The sequence below is a fragment of the Amphichorda felina genome (genome assembly GCF_050947745.1).
Source record: "Amphichorda felina strain 45539 chromosome Unknown scaffold_9, whole genome shotgun sequence".
NCBI lineage: Eukaryota > Fungi > Ascomycota > Sordariomycetes > Hypocreales > Bionectriaceae > Amphichorda > Amphichorda felina.
In genome coordinates, this window is record NW_028145041.1 from 1,132,145 (window position 1) to 1,144,587 (window position 12,443).

A 12,443-nucleotide genomic window follows, 5' to 3' on the forward strand; every position below is an offset into this window, starting at 1 on the left:
ACCTCCTCCCAGCACGAAACTCGCAATCCCGCCGCCATGCAGTCCGTCTCGCTCCTCCGCGCTGCCGTCCGCAGCTCGACCCCGATGCTGCGCGCCGCCGCCCGCCCGGCGCCCCTGATGGCCGCTCGCTCCGTCGCCGCCGTCAACTTCAGCACCTCCGTCCCCCGCCGAAGCGAGCACGCCGAGGAGACCTTCGAGGAGTTCACTGCCAGGTGAGGATTTTTGCATTGCTCCGGCGCGAGCGGGCAATTGAGAGGAGGGAGGGTTCGTGTGTTCGATTGCAAAGCCGTCATGGGGGAGAGGTAGTCATGGCGTGACTAGGCGAAAATAACCACGCGATCCAGCCCTCCGCCCGATCGATGCCCACGACCGCAAACCCGGCTGCACGGATCCAATTGCTGATGCACAATTGCGAGCAGGTTCGAGAAGGAGTTTGACGGCGTCCAGGACGTTTTTGAGCTTCAGGTATGTGCTTTTTGGGAGCTCCCTCGGCGCTTCCGCCTTGGGCCCGCCCCATCTTCGGCTACTGGTTGGTGGTGACATGTCGGCTGATCGCTCTCCCCTCGCAGCGCAACCTCAACAACGCCTTCGCCTACGATCTCGTCCCCTCCCCCTCTGTCGTCGCCGCTGCCCTCAAGGCTGCCAGGCGAGTCAACGACTTTGCGACTGCCGTCCGTATTTTCGAGGGTACGATACTCTTTTTCTCCCCGAACTCATCCCGGATCAACCGCACAACGACATGTGGTCCATCCATCGAGGAAACAACACGTGTGCTAACCACTGGATACAGGCATCAAGTCCAAGGTCGAGAACAAGGGCCAGTACGAGCAGTACCTGGAGGAGCTCAAGACTCTGCGTGAGGAGCTCGGTGTGCCGCTGAAGGAGGAGATGTACCCCGAGGCGAATTAAAGAAAGCAAATATGGGGGCTGTGCTGTAAGCTGAGATGTTCCATGCGGGACTTGTTGTACATGCTATCCGAGGAGGTCGGGGGCGCAGAAAGGGATAGACGTGGAGTTGATCGCGGCCGTTTGAATTCACTATGTTACACTACTGTCATGTCGCGTCTTTCCCCGTCGACCATCGGTTGGTCCGTGATGACCGTGCTACTCAACGTCCTTTACCCACCTCATGAAGCCCGTTGCTAAACGATCACTTGCGGTGACTTGGCATTGTTCAAGACTTGATTATGCCCTTATCCCAGTCTATCAGCTGTTACAGACAACTACCTAGGCAGTGTCACCAATGCAAAAATCAAACCCCCCTCTTAGTCCAGCACCCAGCGACGACCAGGTCGTATTCTAACCAGAGAAACAAAATGCAGGCATCCGTTGAGCCCCTCTCCCAAGAGTCCGTAACTCCTTGCCGATGAGCAGTTTCACAAGTAACGCCATTTACCGATCCTATCTCAACGAAGGGGATTCCATCGCCCATTCCCAGCCTGCGTATGCGTGAACTGCATAACCGGAACACCAGAAGTACCAGCGGGGGGGTCGAAGCCTCCCATGGCAGGGCTGGGGCTGGCTCCCCTGCTAGCAGAACCACTCACGCCCCGTGGGGGTCCCCGGGGGCTCATAATGCCCATCCGCGGACTACGCGGCACGCTGACCTGTCGAGTCTCCCGCCGCCCGTTCTTTAGCTGCCGCAACTCATCGCGGACGCGATCCAGCTCAATTTCTCTCTCCTTGAGTCGAGTTTCAAGCTCCGCGATCTTCCGGACTAGCTCCCGAGCAGTGTTCTTTTTCTGGATCTCGTTGATGTTCCGTAGGTTGTCGGATGCCTTCTTCTCCAATTCTTCCTTTTGCTTCTTGAGGTCTTCAATCTCTCTCCTCATAGCCATAGTATGAGTATTGGCCTGTTGATACTGTTCCATGACGTAGTCCTTCTCCCCGCGAGAGTTCTGCAGTTGTTTCTCCAGCACCCGGTTCTTCTCTGTTGCCTCTTGAAGCAGTTTGTTCGTGGCTCCCAAGGACGATCCTGTAGCCGCATCGTCGGTAAGACGAGCAATCTTCGCTTCGAGCTCCGCGATCTTTGCGGCGCTCTTTTCTTCGGCCTTTCGCATGTCTTCGGTCTTCACTTGGAGAGCTGTCTCTGCTTTGCGCGTTTGAGCTTCGAACTGTGTTCGGTCCTCCAGGGCACTTCGATGCTTTTCGTAAATTTGCTCCGCCGAAGCTTCGTACCCCTTGACTCGTTTATCAAGCTGATCGATGATCATCTTGTATTCCGAATCCAGATTATTTGCTTCTGCTGCGCGCTCGGCCTCGGCCATCTACTCGAGTTAGCATGCTACCCATTCTAAGCGATGCCAAAAACGTACCTTGGCAGCCAAGGCCTCAAGCACCGACAGAGGAACGCTCAGCTGGGCTTCGTTGGTCATGGTATCTTTAAAGCCAGATTTTTCAAGGAGACCCTGAACTGCGGTCGTCAAAGGGGGTGCGGTCCTTGTGGACCCTATGCCAACGGTGGAGAAGCGGCGCATCCTCTTGGCTTCAGCATCATCTTCCTCGTCCTAGGCAGGTCAGCGGATTTTCCCAACGCATAATACAGAGCATCTTACATGTTTCCGTTTACGCCCATTTTCAGCATCCGGAGTGGCCCGCGGCCTCTGCGATATCGCCTGGGAGCTGAAAAAGACATCCAGGACTTGGTCGGGTAGTTGATCCGGCTCCCAGAGTATCGTGTCTGTTTCGCCGTTCAAGTATTCAAGGAACACCTTGGCAATCTCGTAAGGCTCAGGGAGTCGCGGAGGATCACGAATAAGCCCGCGAGCCTTTGTGACACCAACCAGCATCGCACCCTTTCGTTCCAATCCATTCGATACAACCGGCATCTCCAGGTCGATATGCTCAATGGAGAAGGCGGTCGTCAGTCTCAAGACTAGCGGGTGCTTCTGATCAGATTTCCCAGCGCCCCCAACTGCTAGCTTTGTGGACATGGCTGAGTGGTTAAAGGCACTGTCGTAACCAACAACAACATCGAACCGTGAAGGGTCCGCTGTATCTGGCAAGGCAAGCGTAACCCGAACGGGCGAGTTCCTAAATGTATCTTTTGCAGCACGGCCAAGAGCATCGCAAGTACAATCCAATTCCAATATCTCAACCAGCTCGACCAATGGTCGGAGTAAGTTCAGAGATCGGGCGATAATCAAGACGCTGGTATCGTTTTTGATGTCTTTTAAGAGCTCGAATAGGAAGTTGAACTTGGGGTTGGCATCCAACGAATATTTCATCTTTTCGTCAGGCGGCAAGCTCTCGATAGCGGTCCCAAGAATATCCTCAGGGTAGTCGCAGAGGTTTTGTAAGCGGTTGAAAAGTTCATCAATCCTCTTGATAAGCGACTCGTCGGGCGGCTGATAAATCTCGTTGGCGAAGAGGTCACCGAACTCCTTGGCCGCATCCTTATGCTTGTATATCGTCTCGATATATTGATCTCGAATGCTTGCTTGGAAAGGAAGTGTGACCACATGGTCCATCTGCGCCAGATCCTGGACGGGAGACTCTGGGGATTCTTCGTGTGTCGGGGGCACTTGAGCCATCGTGATGGAGTTTCCCGAGGCCCCGTAAGCCCCAGAAGACACGCCCTCTGACAATGAAGGCAGCAAGGCAAGCGTGGTCTTCTCCGCCTCGACAGGTTTGCTCACATCAGCGGGTGAAACAGTCCCTTGGTGGATATTAAAGGATGGAGGCAGCATCAAAGCTTCAGAAGATGATTCTTCGGAGGGGCCAAATGTCTGGTTCACAAGATCCTGCAGGGAGTCGACGGCTGATCGTTGAGACTGCCCAATGGCAGTCCCAGAAGCCATTGGGTCGCCACCCGCGGCTTGGTCGCTAAACGTGGCCGGTGATCCCCATGTACCCGTGTGTTGTGGGGGTTGAGTGAAATACGCCGCCGGAGAGGTTCGTTCTGGTTCACGCGAGCGGTCATCTTGGGCTTCTGAGGCACTCAAGGCGGCAAGTTCAGCCGCGGCAGATGAGTGTCCCTCCGTGCCCGGGTCCTGCTCTGCCTCCTCGATCGGCGCCTCATCCCAGAGGCTCTGCAACTGATTTACAGCCGATACCCCACGATCCGGCGACGTATCCTCGCGCTCACCAAACATCTCAAGCTCAGGTGGGTTCTTACCCCGGTCGAAAGCTTCTAGAGCACGCGGGAGAAAAATACTCGCACGCTGTTTGGCAGGCCTAATGCTTTGGGACGTAGAGCCCACCGGCGGCCCTTTGCTCCCGGAGTCTAACGGAGAAATGTGACGTTGCCCGCTCTTGGTGCTATGGCTCTCCAGGGATTGGCCCTCCGAGAGTTCGTAGGGTCGATGAATGACCTGAGCAGCCTGTGATACACCTGGGGTCGACTCCCCTGCCTCTTCCAGCTGAGTACAACGTAGGTCTTGGACCAACCCTTCGCCTGAAGTGATAACTCCGTCTTGCTCTTGGGTGTTGGTACCCTGGGAGGCCTGAAGAGCCTGAGACGCGATGTTAATGTTGGGGTGAGTGTAAAACACAGGTTCAGGCCCAGTCTGATTCTGAGTCTGTTGTGAGGCTCTAGGAGTGGTCGGGAGGCTAGAACTCTGTCTAGTTCCCTGATCGTTGGCTTTCTCTGCGGATAAGTCCGGGCTCTCCACAGAGTGATATTGATCGGGTTGGCGGGACGGGATGTCAGATTCGATACCTGTAGAACCCGAAATAATCTCCTCGTGCGGGCGGTTGGGCCTGCCGTTCGAACCAGACGCGGGAGTCTGTGGACGGGTAGTGATTTTATGTGGCAAGCTCTTGTCTCCCTCAACGTCCTGCGAATCAGGGATGACTACTGGGTTGAGCTCCGAGCTGTGCTGCGTCTCACGGCGTTGCGACTCGACAGCTTCAAGACTAGAAGGGTCCTGTGAGTCCGGGATTGTTCCCTGACTACGATGGGATACGATTGCGATCCTCTGATCCTGACTCTCAAGCTCACTTAGGGGTTGTGAAGAATGTGCAGCGGTTGACTGACTTCCGGGAACACTGAGATACTCCGAGGCGTCAAACCCAGGGTCGTTCTTAATCTCAACCGCAAGGTACTGTGGCAGCCGCTGGATTGGAGGTTCCTCGTAGGCCGACTCAAAAGATGCACTAGATGTAATGGACGGCACAGGTTCCAAGGACGGGCTCGCTGCCTCTAATCTGGCTCGCTTCCGTGGAGCGTCGTCGTCTTCTTCTTCTTCCTCGTCGTCCTTGTTCGGACGTTTACGGTGAGCAGATATATTTGGCCGCTGAAGTGTTCGATAGTTGGCAGGGCGCGGGGGTTGGCTGTCGTCGGTTTCGTGGACGCTCTCAGGCACAGCCTGGCTAGATGCCTCTGGCGTTGGTGACGACTGTTTCTTAGTTTCCCATTCCTCTATAGCGTCGTCTAGTACATCTGGGGCTGGAACCTAGAGGAGCAGCAAAAGTCAGTTGAACTGGATGGTTCTCGGTATCGATGCAGTGGAGGACTCACCCAACTTGGGGGATATGCTTCGCCAGTATCCTGGTTGTCTTCCCAGTCTACAAGGTACTCGACCTTGCTTTTGACGGTCCTCTCATCCACAATCTGTCGAATGCTCCACCATTCGCCGTCTGGGGATGCTGGTTTCTTGAATTTACGTTTCTGGCGGCGACGATTGGAGCAGCGACGGCGTCCCGGCATGGACTCGAACTCGGCGATTTGAGACCTGCGCACGGAGATCCCGGAGATGCAGGGCCAAGAGTTGCGCCGCGAAGTGCGCAATCCAGACAGCGGCAGATCGACTATACGACAGCCTTGTTGGCGGGTCCTGCGCTGGCCGCTGGATGTAAGAGTGGGATGGATCGCGTCGTCGCGGCGTTGGTTCGGCGTTGGCAAATCACGTGCTGTGGCAACTGGAGGTTAAGAGACGGATACCGGTGCGTGTACTTTGAGCAAGCCAGGATGTTATCCAGGGCAGAAAAAAAGGAATCTGGAGAGTATGATGGAGGTTAAAGTGCGTTTGTTTCTTTTCGATCTTATGAGCCTGAACGAATATTGATTCTGGGGGGGAATGTGAAGGTGAGGAGGTGTTGTGGCAGCACTGGGGTCCCTTTTGCGCCGGGAACAATGTAAGAACGGACCAGGCACTGCCTTACTCGGCGTATTGACCAAGTTGAAAGCGTGGAGGAGTGCTTGGACCATCACTCCAGTATAGTAACTAAGGTACTACTGCCCAATGGTACGACCAAGTGGAAGCAGGGCGACTGTGTCAATACTTATTGGTGATTCTACTCCCTTCCAAACACCTCGAACAGGGTGACGATGCAACACACTTCATGCTTGTTTGGCTGCCACTGGCGTGAGGTGCCCAATGTCATGCAGCTTCTTTTGAAAGTTTGAGTTCTTTGTTCCTGTGACACATTTTATCCACCGGTGGGGGTTGTGAGTCGGATATCAGGTTTCTCTCATCCCAGATGGCCAACTAGACGCATGCGTCACCCAAGTTACATAGTGCGATCTACAGGGCACCGTACGTGGCAGATGCAAGCCACAATACGGATATCCCAACTCCAAAGGGCAGCTAAGCACCGACCTTATTATCAGAGTGTTCTCTTGGAATCCTAGAATCTTGCAGTTTATATGGTTGTGGTTCAAGCGATATTGCAGTCTTAGGATTATATCAAGACAACCTGGAAGATGCGGGGTGTAGGGTAATCTACCGTGAAGCTAAAAACGGCAAGGCCAGATGCTGTCTCACTCACTCACTGATCAACCAACCCAGATCTTCGCGACACCACCAGCTCGTGCTAAACTGCCGTTCCATCATTGAAGAGGAAGGAAGGCTCAAGATAAATACCCACTTTGTATCCATAACGCCCAGGCAGAAACATCTACGTATCCCGCTTTGGACACGTCCACCAGCGTGCGGCCCAGAACACCTGGAGCATGTCGGCCAGCTTCTCCATCCAACCCATAGGTCGCTTTGTCGGCGCGAGCCAGCCTGTTAAACGGCCCAAGGTAAGAAACCGAAGCTGGTCCAATCTTTGCATTTATTCCTAGAACTAAGCTCCACTCCCACCGTGTAGGAATTTGCCTGCTTCTCCTACGATGACAACCATCAGTTCCACCTGGACGACTCGTCCATCAAATACTACTACACGCCGCAACTAGGCGCGGACCTGTCCAAGGGCTTCGAGTCCTTCGAGAAACAGGATGACTCGAAGGATGAGCACCTCGACAGCCTGCTCAAGACTATCATGGCCTACGAGGAGGAGCAGGGCAAGAAAATTGATGCGAACGTGGTGACATGGAGAGGCATGATGACCAAGGTACGTAACACTCGAAGCGGACTTCTATGCATAATAATTTTGTGCTGATACTGGGCGGAAAACAGATCATGGCTGCTCCTTTTGAGAGGCTTGATGGGTGAGTCTGCACCTTGTGACTGACTCCCTGAACATCGCTAACCCAGTTGTAGATTTGAAATGAATGCCACTCTATACCAAGTATGCCCTACACAAGCGCCCTTGAAATTCTAGCTGACATGAGATGCCTCGCAAAGGACTGCCTGTAAGCATTTGCGCGTATAGTTGAGTTGCACGGTGAATTAATCAAAAGAAGCTTCATAGAGGAGAACCACGCCTACAAAATGGCGTCAAGAAGAAACGAAGCCCCATCGAAACCGAGAAGGGGGCCTCCTCTAGAAGTGATGCAGTACTGGGGTAAGCTAACTGCCCCTCCGGTATACCGTTTCATCCCATGACTCACAACACCAAAGGATATAAGTTTGAGACTCTCTCAACATTACCCGCTCCCTGGGGCGAAACCTCGCGCGAGTTCATCGAGGGGCGCGAAAACCAAGTCGTCAATAACAATGAACAATACTGCTCCGTTGTCCGCACCGGCATCGGCAAGAATGTCCTCTGCCTCGGCGGCGAGGTTGACGCAAGTACGCAACCACCCCCTTTTCCTTACCACTACCAACAACAGCACACAAAGTACTCACCACATCGCAAGTCTGGGACACCAAACCACAGGAGAAGGGCTCCCCAATCAACTGGGTTGAGCTCAAGACGTCGGTAGAGATCCGCGGGCCCAACGACTTGGAGAACTTCCACCGCAAGCTCATGAAGTACTGGATCCAGTCCTTCCTCCTCGGCGTCCCCAAGATCATTGTCGGCTTCCGCACCCGCGAGGGCATCCTCGTTGATGTCAACGAGATTGAGACGCAGAACATCCCTGCCACCGTCGGCTCCCGCCCCAACCCCTCGTGGGACGCCGACATGTGCGTCAACTTTGCGGGCGTCTTCCTGGAGTGTACGTAGTTGCCGTTTCTGACCACCAACGACTCCAATGTAGACCTCATCTCTAACCCGGGATATAGGGCTTACCGAGATAATCAACGATGAAGGGGTGTGGAGGATACGTCGTTTGCCACAGGCGCCGACCATTGAGGTCTTCAAGGTGGAGGAGACGGGCCATGGGGACATTCTCTCCGACGAGTTCAAGAATTGGAGGATCAAGTTAGCACTCAAAAGTCAAGAGGGGACCTAGTTAGTGGCACTGGGGCAATTGAATGACTGGACTCGCCGACAAACGTTGTACTTTTACGAGAACATGGTGTGAGAAGCGCTCGCCATTATTGAATCTTACCCTATCCTAGATGTACAAAAGCAAATCCCGTCGAACGCCTAATTTTTGAAAACAGAATGCAACAGAAGTCCCGAGATTAGCCGTTGAGATACCATCAGTAAATCCATGAATCTCATCTCTCAATGCTCAGGGGCCCGCAAATCTAAGGCGACTCCAACGCCGTCGCCGCGATGCCCCAAGTCTCTGCGCCGGAAACGCACGCTTTATTCTTCAATGCCAATATGCTGGTACATGCGGTTCGCACATAAATCTTACAATCAATCAATGAGGGTATTTGCTCAGAAAATGAGCCGCCAACTCCTTCGCCTGCGAATCAATGTCGTCATCTCATCCATCACTGTCTCGCCGAGACGTGGTTGTAGCTCATGCCCCTGGCCATCGTAGCCGAAGGCCTTCTGACCAGCGGCTGTAGAGTACGTCGGAGAGCTGCTTGCAATGCTCCATGCCTGACTGTGACGCACGACCGGGGTATTTGGCCTCCAGTGCCGACTTCTCCTTGTCGTAGTCAGTAGGCCCTGGCAACTCTCCTTGGCGACGACGGTGGCTCTTCAAGTGAGGGTTATTGGAACTGAGGATCAGCTTTGAGGGGCTGGCATTTGCCGGCGCTGGGCTCTTAATAATTACCGTGCCTTGGGGAGTGCCATCGTCGGGGACCTTGCTCACTGGCTGATTCAGGAATGCCGTGTTGAGCTTCTTGTCTTGGGACATGGCGGCGACGAGGTTGGTCATCATGTGGTAGGCACCCTCAGGATCAACTGTATCCAAGGCCGCGAAAGCATCATTTAGTTTGGCCAGCGCTTCTCTTTTCTGCATAGCAGAAGTCTGAGCATGCAGCTCGGCCAAAGTTGGCTCCACGACCTTGGTGTACAGACGACGACCAAGAACGGCCTCCTTTCCGTAGGGCTCGACAGGGGTCACTGCGGGCGGTGGAAGGTTTTCGTCGCAGAAGACATCATCAGGCGAGCTCGGTCGACCCGCATGCCCAGATGTTGAGTTATCCGAGGGGACTCGTCGGAATAGACGCATAGTAGATCCCGAGTTCCCGAAGGACATATCTGGCTGGAGTGGCTTCTTGGGAGCAATCGAGGATCGAGGTGATCCGTTGCGGAGCGACCTGTTTCGAACGGATCCATTTCGAGGCGACCCATTGGCATGCATGGCGGAGGCTTGGGCGAGAGATGGCTGTCGACGAACAGTTGACTTTCGAACTGTTCCTGTGGCTGGGGAGGAAGAACCCAGAGGCGCATCCTTGAGGTCGAGCTTGCGCATGGACTCGTCAATAGCAAAGGCTGAGGATGGTTTGCGATGATGTACCCTGATAGTCGGGCGCTTCGGTGGTACAGTCGACTTGACCGTGTCGAAGATCCACTCATCTCCGTCATCCTTGGGGGAGATTGTCTGGAGGGTTTCTTGGTAGTAGATGGGGTGCTTCTGGCGATTTTGGTCCGCGTCCCACATTTGCTTGCGAGCAATGAGCTCCTGGAGCGCCTCTACCTTGCCGGCGGATCGGATGAAGCGGTGCCGCAGCAACTCCTTAGCGGACGGCCTGCGGTCGCAATCCTTGGTGAGGCACTGGGAGACGAAATCACGGAAGTCTTTGCTGAAATTGTTGTCCAACGCAGGCGGCGGGTTTTTGGGGATGTGGAAGAGGACCTTCATGGGGTGGATGTGGGAGAGGGGGGGTTCTCCATTTGCCAGCTCCATGGCAGTAATGCCCAGAGACCAGATGTCAGCCTTGAAGCTGTACCCGTCTTGCTGGATGACCTCGGGGGCCATCCAGAATGGGGTCCCGACGAATGTGTTGCGTTGGGACTTGATGTTGGTCAACTGAGCGGCGACACCAAAGTCAGCCAATTTGACCTTGCCCGTCTCCGACAGCAAGACATTGGCAGCCTTGACGTCTCGATGAATTTTGCCCTCTTCGTGAAGATACTGGATGCCCAGAAGAAGCTCTCGGCAAATAATGGCAATATGTGTCTCGCTGATGTTGGCTGGTTTCAGCTGAGAAGAGCGTTAGCTTGACTGGCAGCGCTAGCCTCCCGTCCGGCGACATCTTACCAGGTCTAGACAAGAGCCACCGCCCAGATACTCCATGATAATCCATAGCTTGTGGCCTCGGAGAAAGGACCCCTTGTATTGGGTGACAAAGGGGCTCGCGCAGGTGCTCAAGACAGCAATCTCGGCTTGGATATCCTGAATGTCATCGTCGTTGGACTCGAGATCAATCTGGTACGTGTTTTGTCAGTCCAGGACTTGTGGACGGGGTTCAATGGCTCGACTTACGTGCTTTATGGCGACCGTGTCTCCCGTTGCCTTTTCGATTCCCTTGTAAACTACTCCAAAGCTTCCACCTGCGAAGGGGGGGGGGCGATCTGTCAGTCTCTAGGGGATCAATCCACGATGGGGTTCGGGGGAGATTCAACTTACGGCCAAGCTCCTCCAAAACCTGGTAGTGCGCAGCAAGACCATCGGCAGCCATTGTGGCTCGACCTCACACAATGCCCAGCTCCTCTCGGGCCGCCGGCAAGACTGGGGGAGACTCAAAGAGAGAGGTTGAACCTGGCGCCGGTGGTGAGGATAGTGGGTGCACAGCGGCAAGAGGGGGATGAGTAGCGCTGGGAGGGTGGTTGTGGTTATTTACGTCTGGTGACGACCGGTTTAATGACGGGAAGAACGGTTGTCTGGGGCAGCGGTTCCAGGCCGTTGCGCGCTGGGCTTGGCCGGGGCAGAGCGAGATTGCTGAGATTGGCGAAATGGCGACGGACGGGGGGCCCAGTGTTTACCTTTATCCACTTTGGGACACAAGTTGCGGCAGCGGGGCTAGGCCGGGTCTGGACGGGCAGCACAAACGACATGGACGACGGAGATGAGGCTCTTGTTGATGGCGCATCGGGAGGGATGGGATAATTGGAGGATGTTGTTCATGATGTTTGCTGTTCCCCGGATTCTGCTGGAATGGCAGCAATCCGGCTGGCATGCAGGCCGTTGAGACCTGTGACCTGGGTAAGACGGTAATAAGTCAGCTCTTGGTACATCTGGTGCATCTGGTTGCATCTGGCTTGCATCTGGGCTATGGGGGGTGATGGGCGCCGCACTGACCACTGTGACCACGCACTATCACGCACTGATCACTGATCACAGCTGGAGACTAGTAGAGCCTCACAGGGGCCAGGGCGCCAGGGCGCCAGGGCGGCTGCGGGTGGGGGGCAACGCCGGTGACGCCGTCGGTGGCCCAGGCCGCCCAGTGTCCGTTAGCCCGTCACCTTTTAGCGCCGAAAGGCCTAGCAGCAGCTCGCCGTCGGCTGTTACAGCACCAACCACTGAGGCTCGCGGGAGGCCTGCTGGGCATCACCGACGCCGGGCAGCCCAGTCTGCCAGCGCATCGCGTAGCGCCCCCCAGTTGACCCCCCAGCTGCCCCCCAGCTACCCCCCAGCTGTGCCCAGTTGCCCTGGCGACGAGCCCCTCTGTTGTTCCCTGTTGTTCCCCCCAACTGCTCTCCACCCCGGCCCGTCTCCAGGCGGCACGCCCAAATCTAATCGCCACCACACCTAGACCGCCCTTCCCCAACGCTCAGCCTTAGGTGACCCCGGTGTCTTCAATGTTCCTGGTCCTGACCATATCGTTGCCAAATCCCTAGTCCCGGCATTTCTCAGGCTTTGCCGTATCTTGACTTTTCTTCATTCTCACACGTTTGTATCGTTCAGCATTTGTGTTCTAACCGCCATTGCTTTTTGTGTGGCTCTTCACCACATCCACTCGCTCACCTACTCACCTGTTCACCCGCTCACTCGCTCACTCGCTCATCGACTTCAGCGCCTCCTCATATGAGTTTGGCCGTTG

At 55.1% G+C, this 12,443-nt stretch overlaps 4 protein-coding genes across 4 annotated transcripts; 2 read left to right on the forward strand and 2 right to left on the reverse strand.

Moving 5' to 3' along the window:
• Positions 1 to 36: 36 nt before the first annotated feature.
• COX6 (cytochrome c oxidase subunit VI) lies at positions 37 to 909 on the forward strand (the record flags this gene model as incomplete). Its single annotated transcript, XM_083198269.1, has 4 exons — positions 37 to 212; positions 420 to 465; positions 570 to 687; positions 791 to 909. The coding sequence occupies 4 exons, from the start codon at positions 37 to 39 to the stop codon at positions 907 to 909; spliced, it is 459 nt and encodes a 152-aa protein (XP_083046004.1).
• A 497-nt stretch (positions 910 to 1,406) lies between these two features.
• Positions 1,407 to 5,650, reverse strand: ACO1O0_008916 (uncharacterized protein; the record flags this gene model as incomplete). The annotated part of the gene is made up of 4 exons (XM_083198270.1): positions 1,407 to 2,267; positions 2,316 to 2,507; positions 2,556 to 5,396; positions 5,462 to 5,650. The coding sequence occupies 4 exons, from the start codon at positions 5,648 to 5,650 to the stop codon at positions 1,407 to 1,409; spliced, it is 4,083 nt and encodes a 1,360-aa protein (XP_083046005.1).
• A 1,245-nt stretch (positions 5,651 to 6,895) lies between these two features.
• RAI1 (decapping nuclease) lies at positions 6,896 to 8,503 on the forward strand (the record flags this gene model as incomplete). Its single annotated transcript, XM_083198271.1, has 6 exons — positions 6,896 to 6,967; positions 7,036 to 7,278; positions 7,665 to 7,671; positions 7,728 to 7,898; positions 7,967 to 8,266; positions 8,334 to 8,503. The coding sequence occupies 6 exons, from the start codon at positions 6,896 to 6,898 to the stop codon at positions 8,501 to 8,503; spliced, it is 963 nt and encodes a 320-aa protein (XP_083046006.1).
• A 462-nt stretch (positions 8,504 to 8,965) lies between these two features.
• Positions 8,966 to 11,081, reverse strand: ACO1O0_008918 (kinase-like domain-containing protein; the record flags this gene model as incomplete). The annotated part of the gene is made up of 4 exons (XM_083198272.1): positions 8,966 to 10,603; positions 10,661 to 10,828; positions 10,886 to 10,953; positions 11,030 to 11,081. 4 exons carry the CDS (start codon positions 11,079 to 11,081, stop codon positions 8,966 to 8,968), a joined length of 1,926 nt encoding a protein of 641 aa, XP_083046007.1.
• Between the last annotated feature and the right edge of the window lie 1,362 nt (positions 11,082 to 12,443).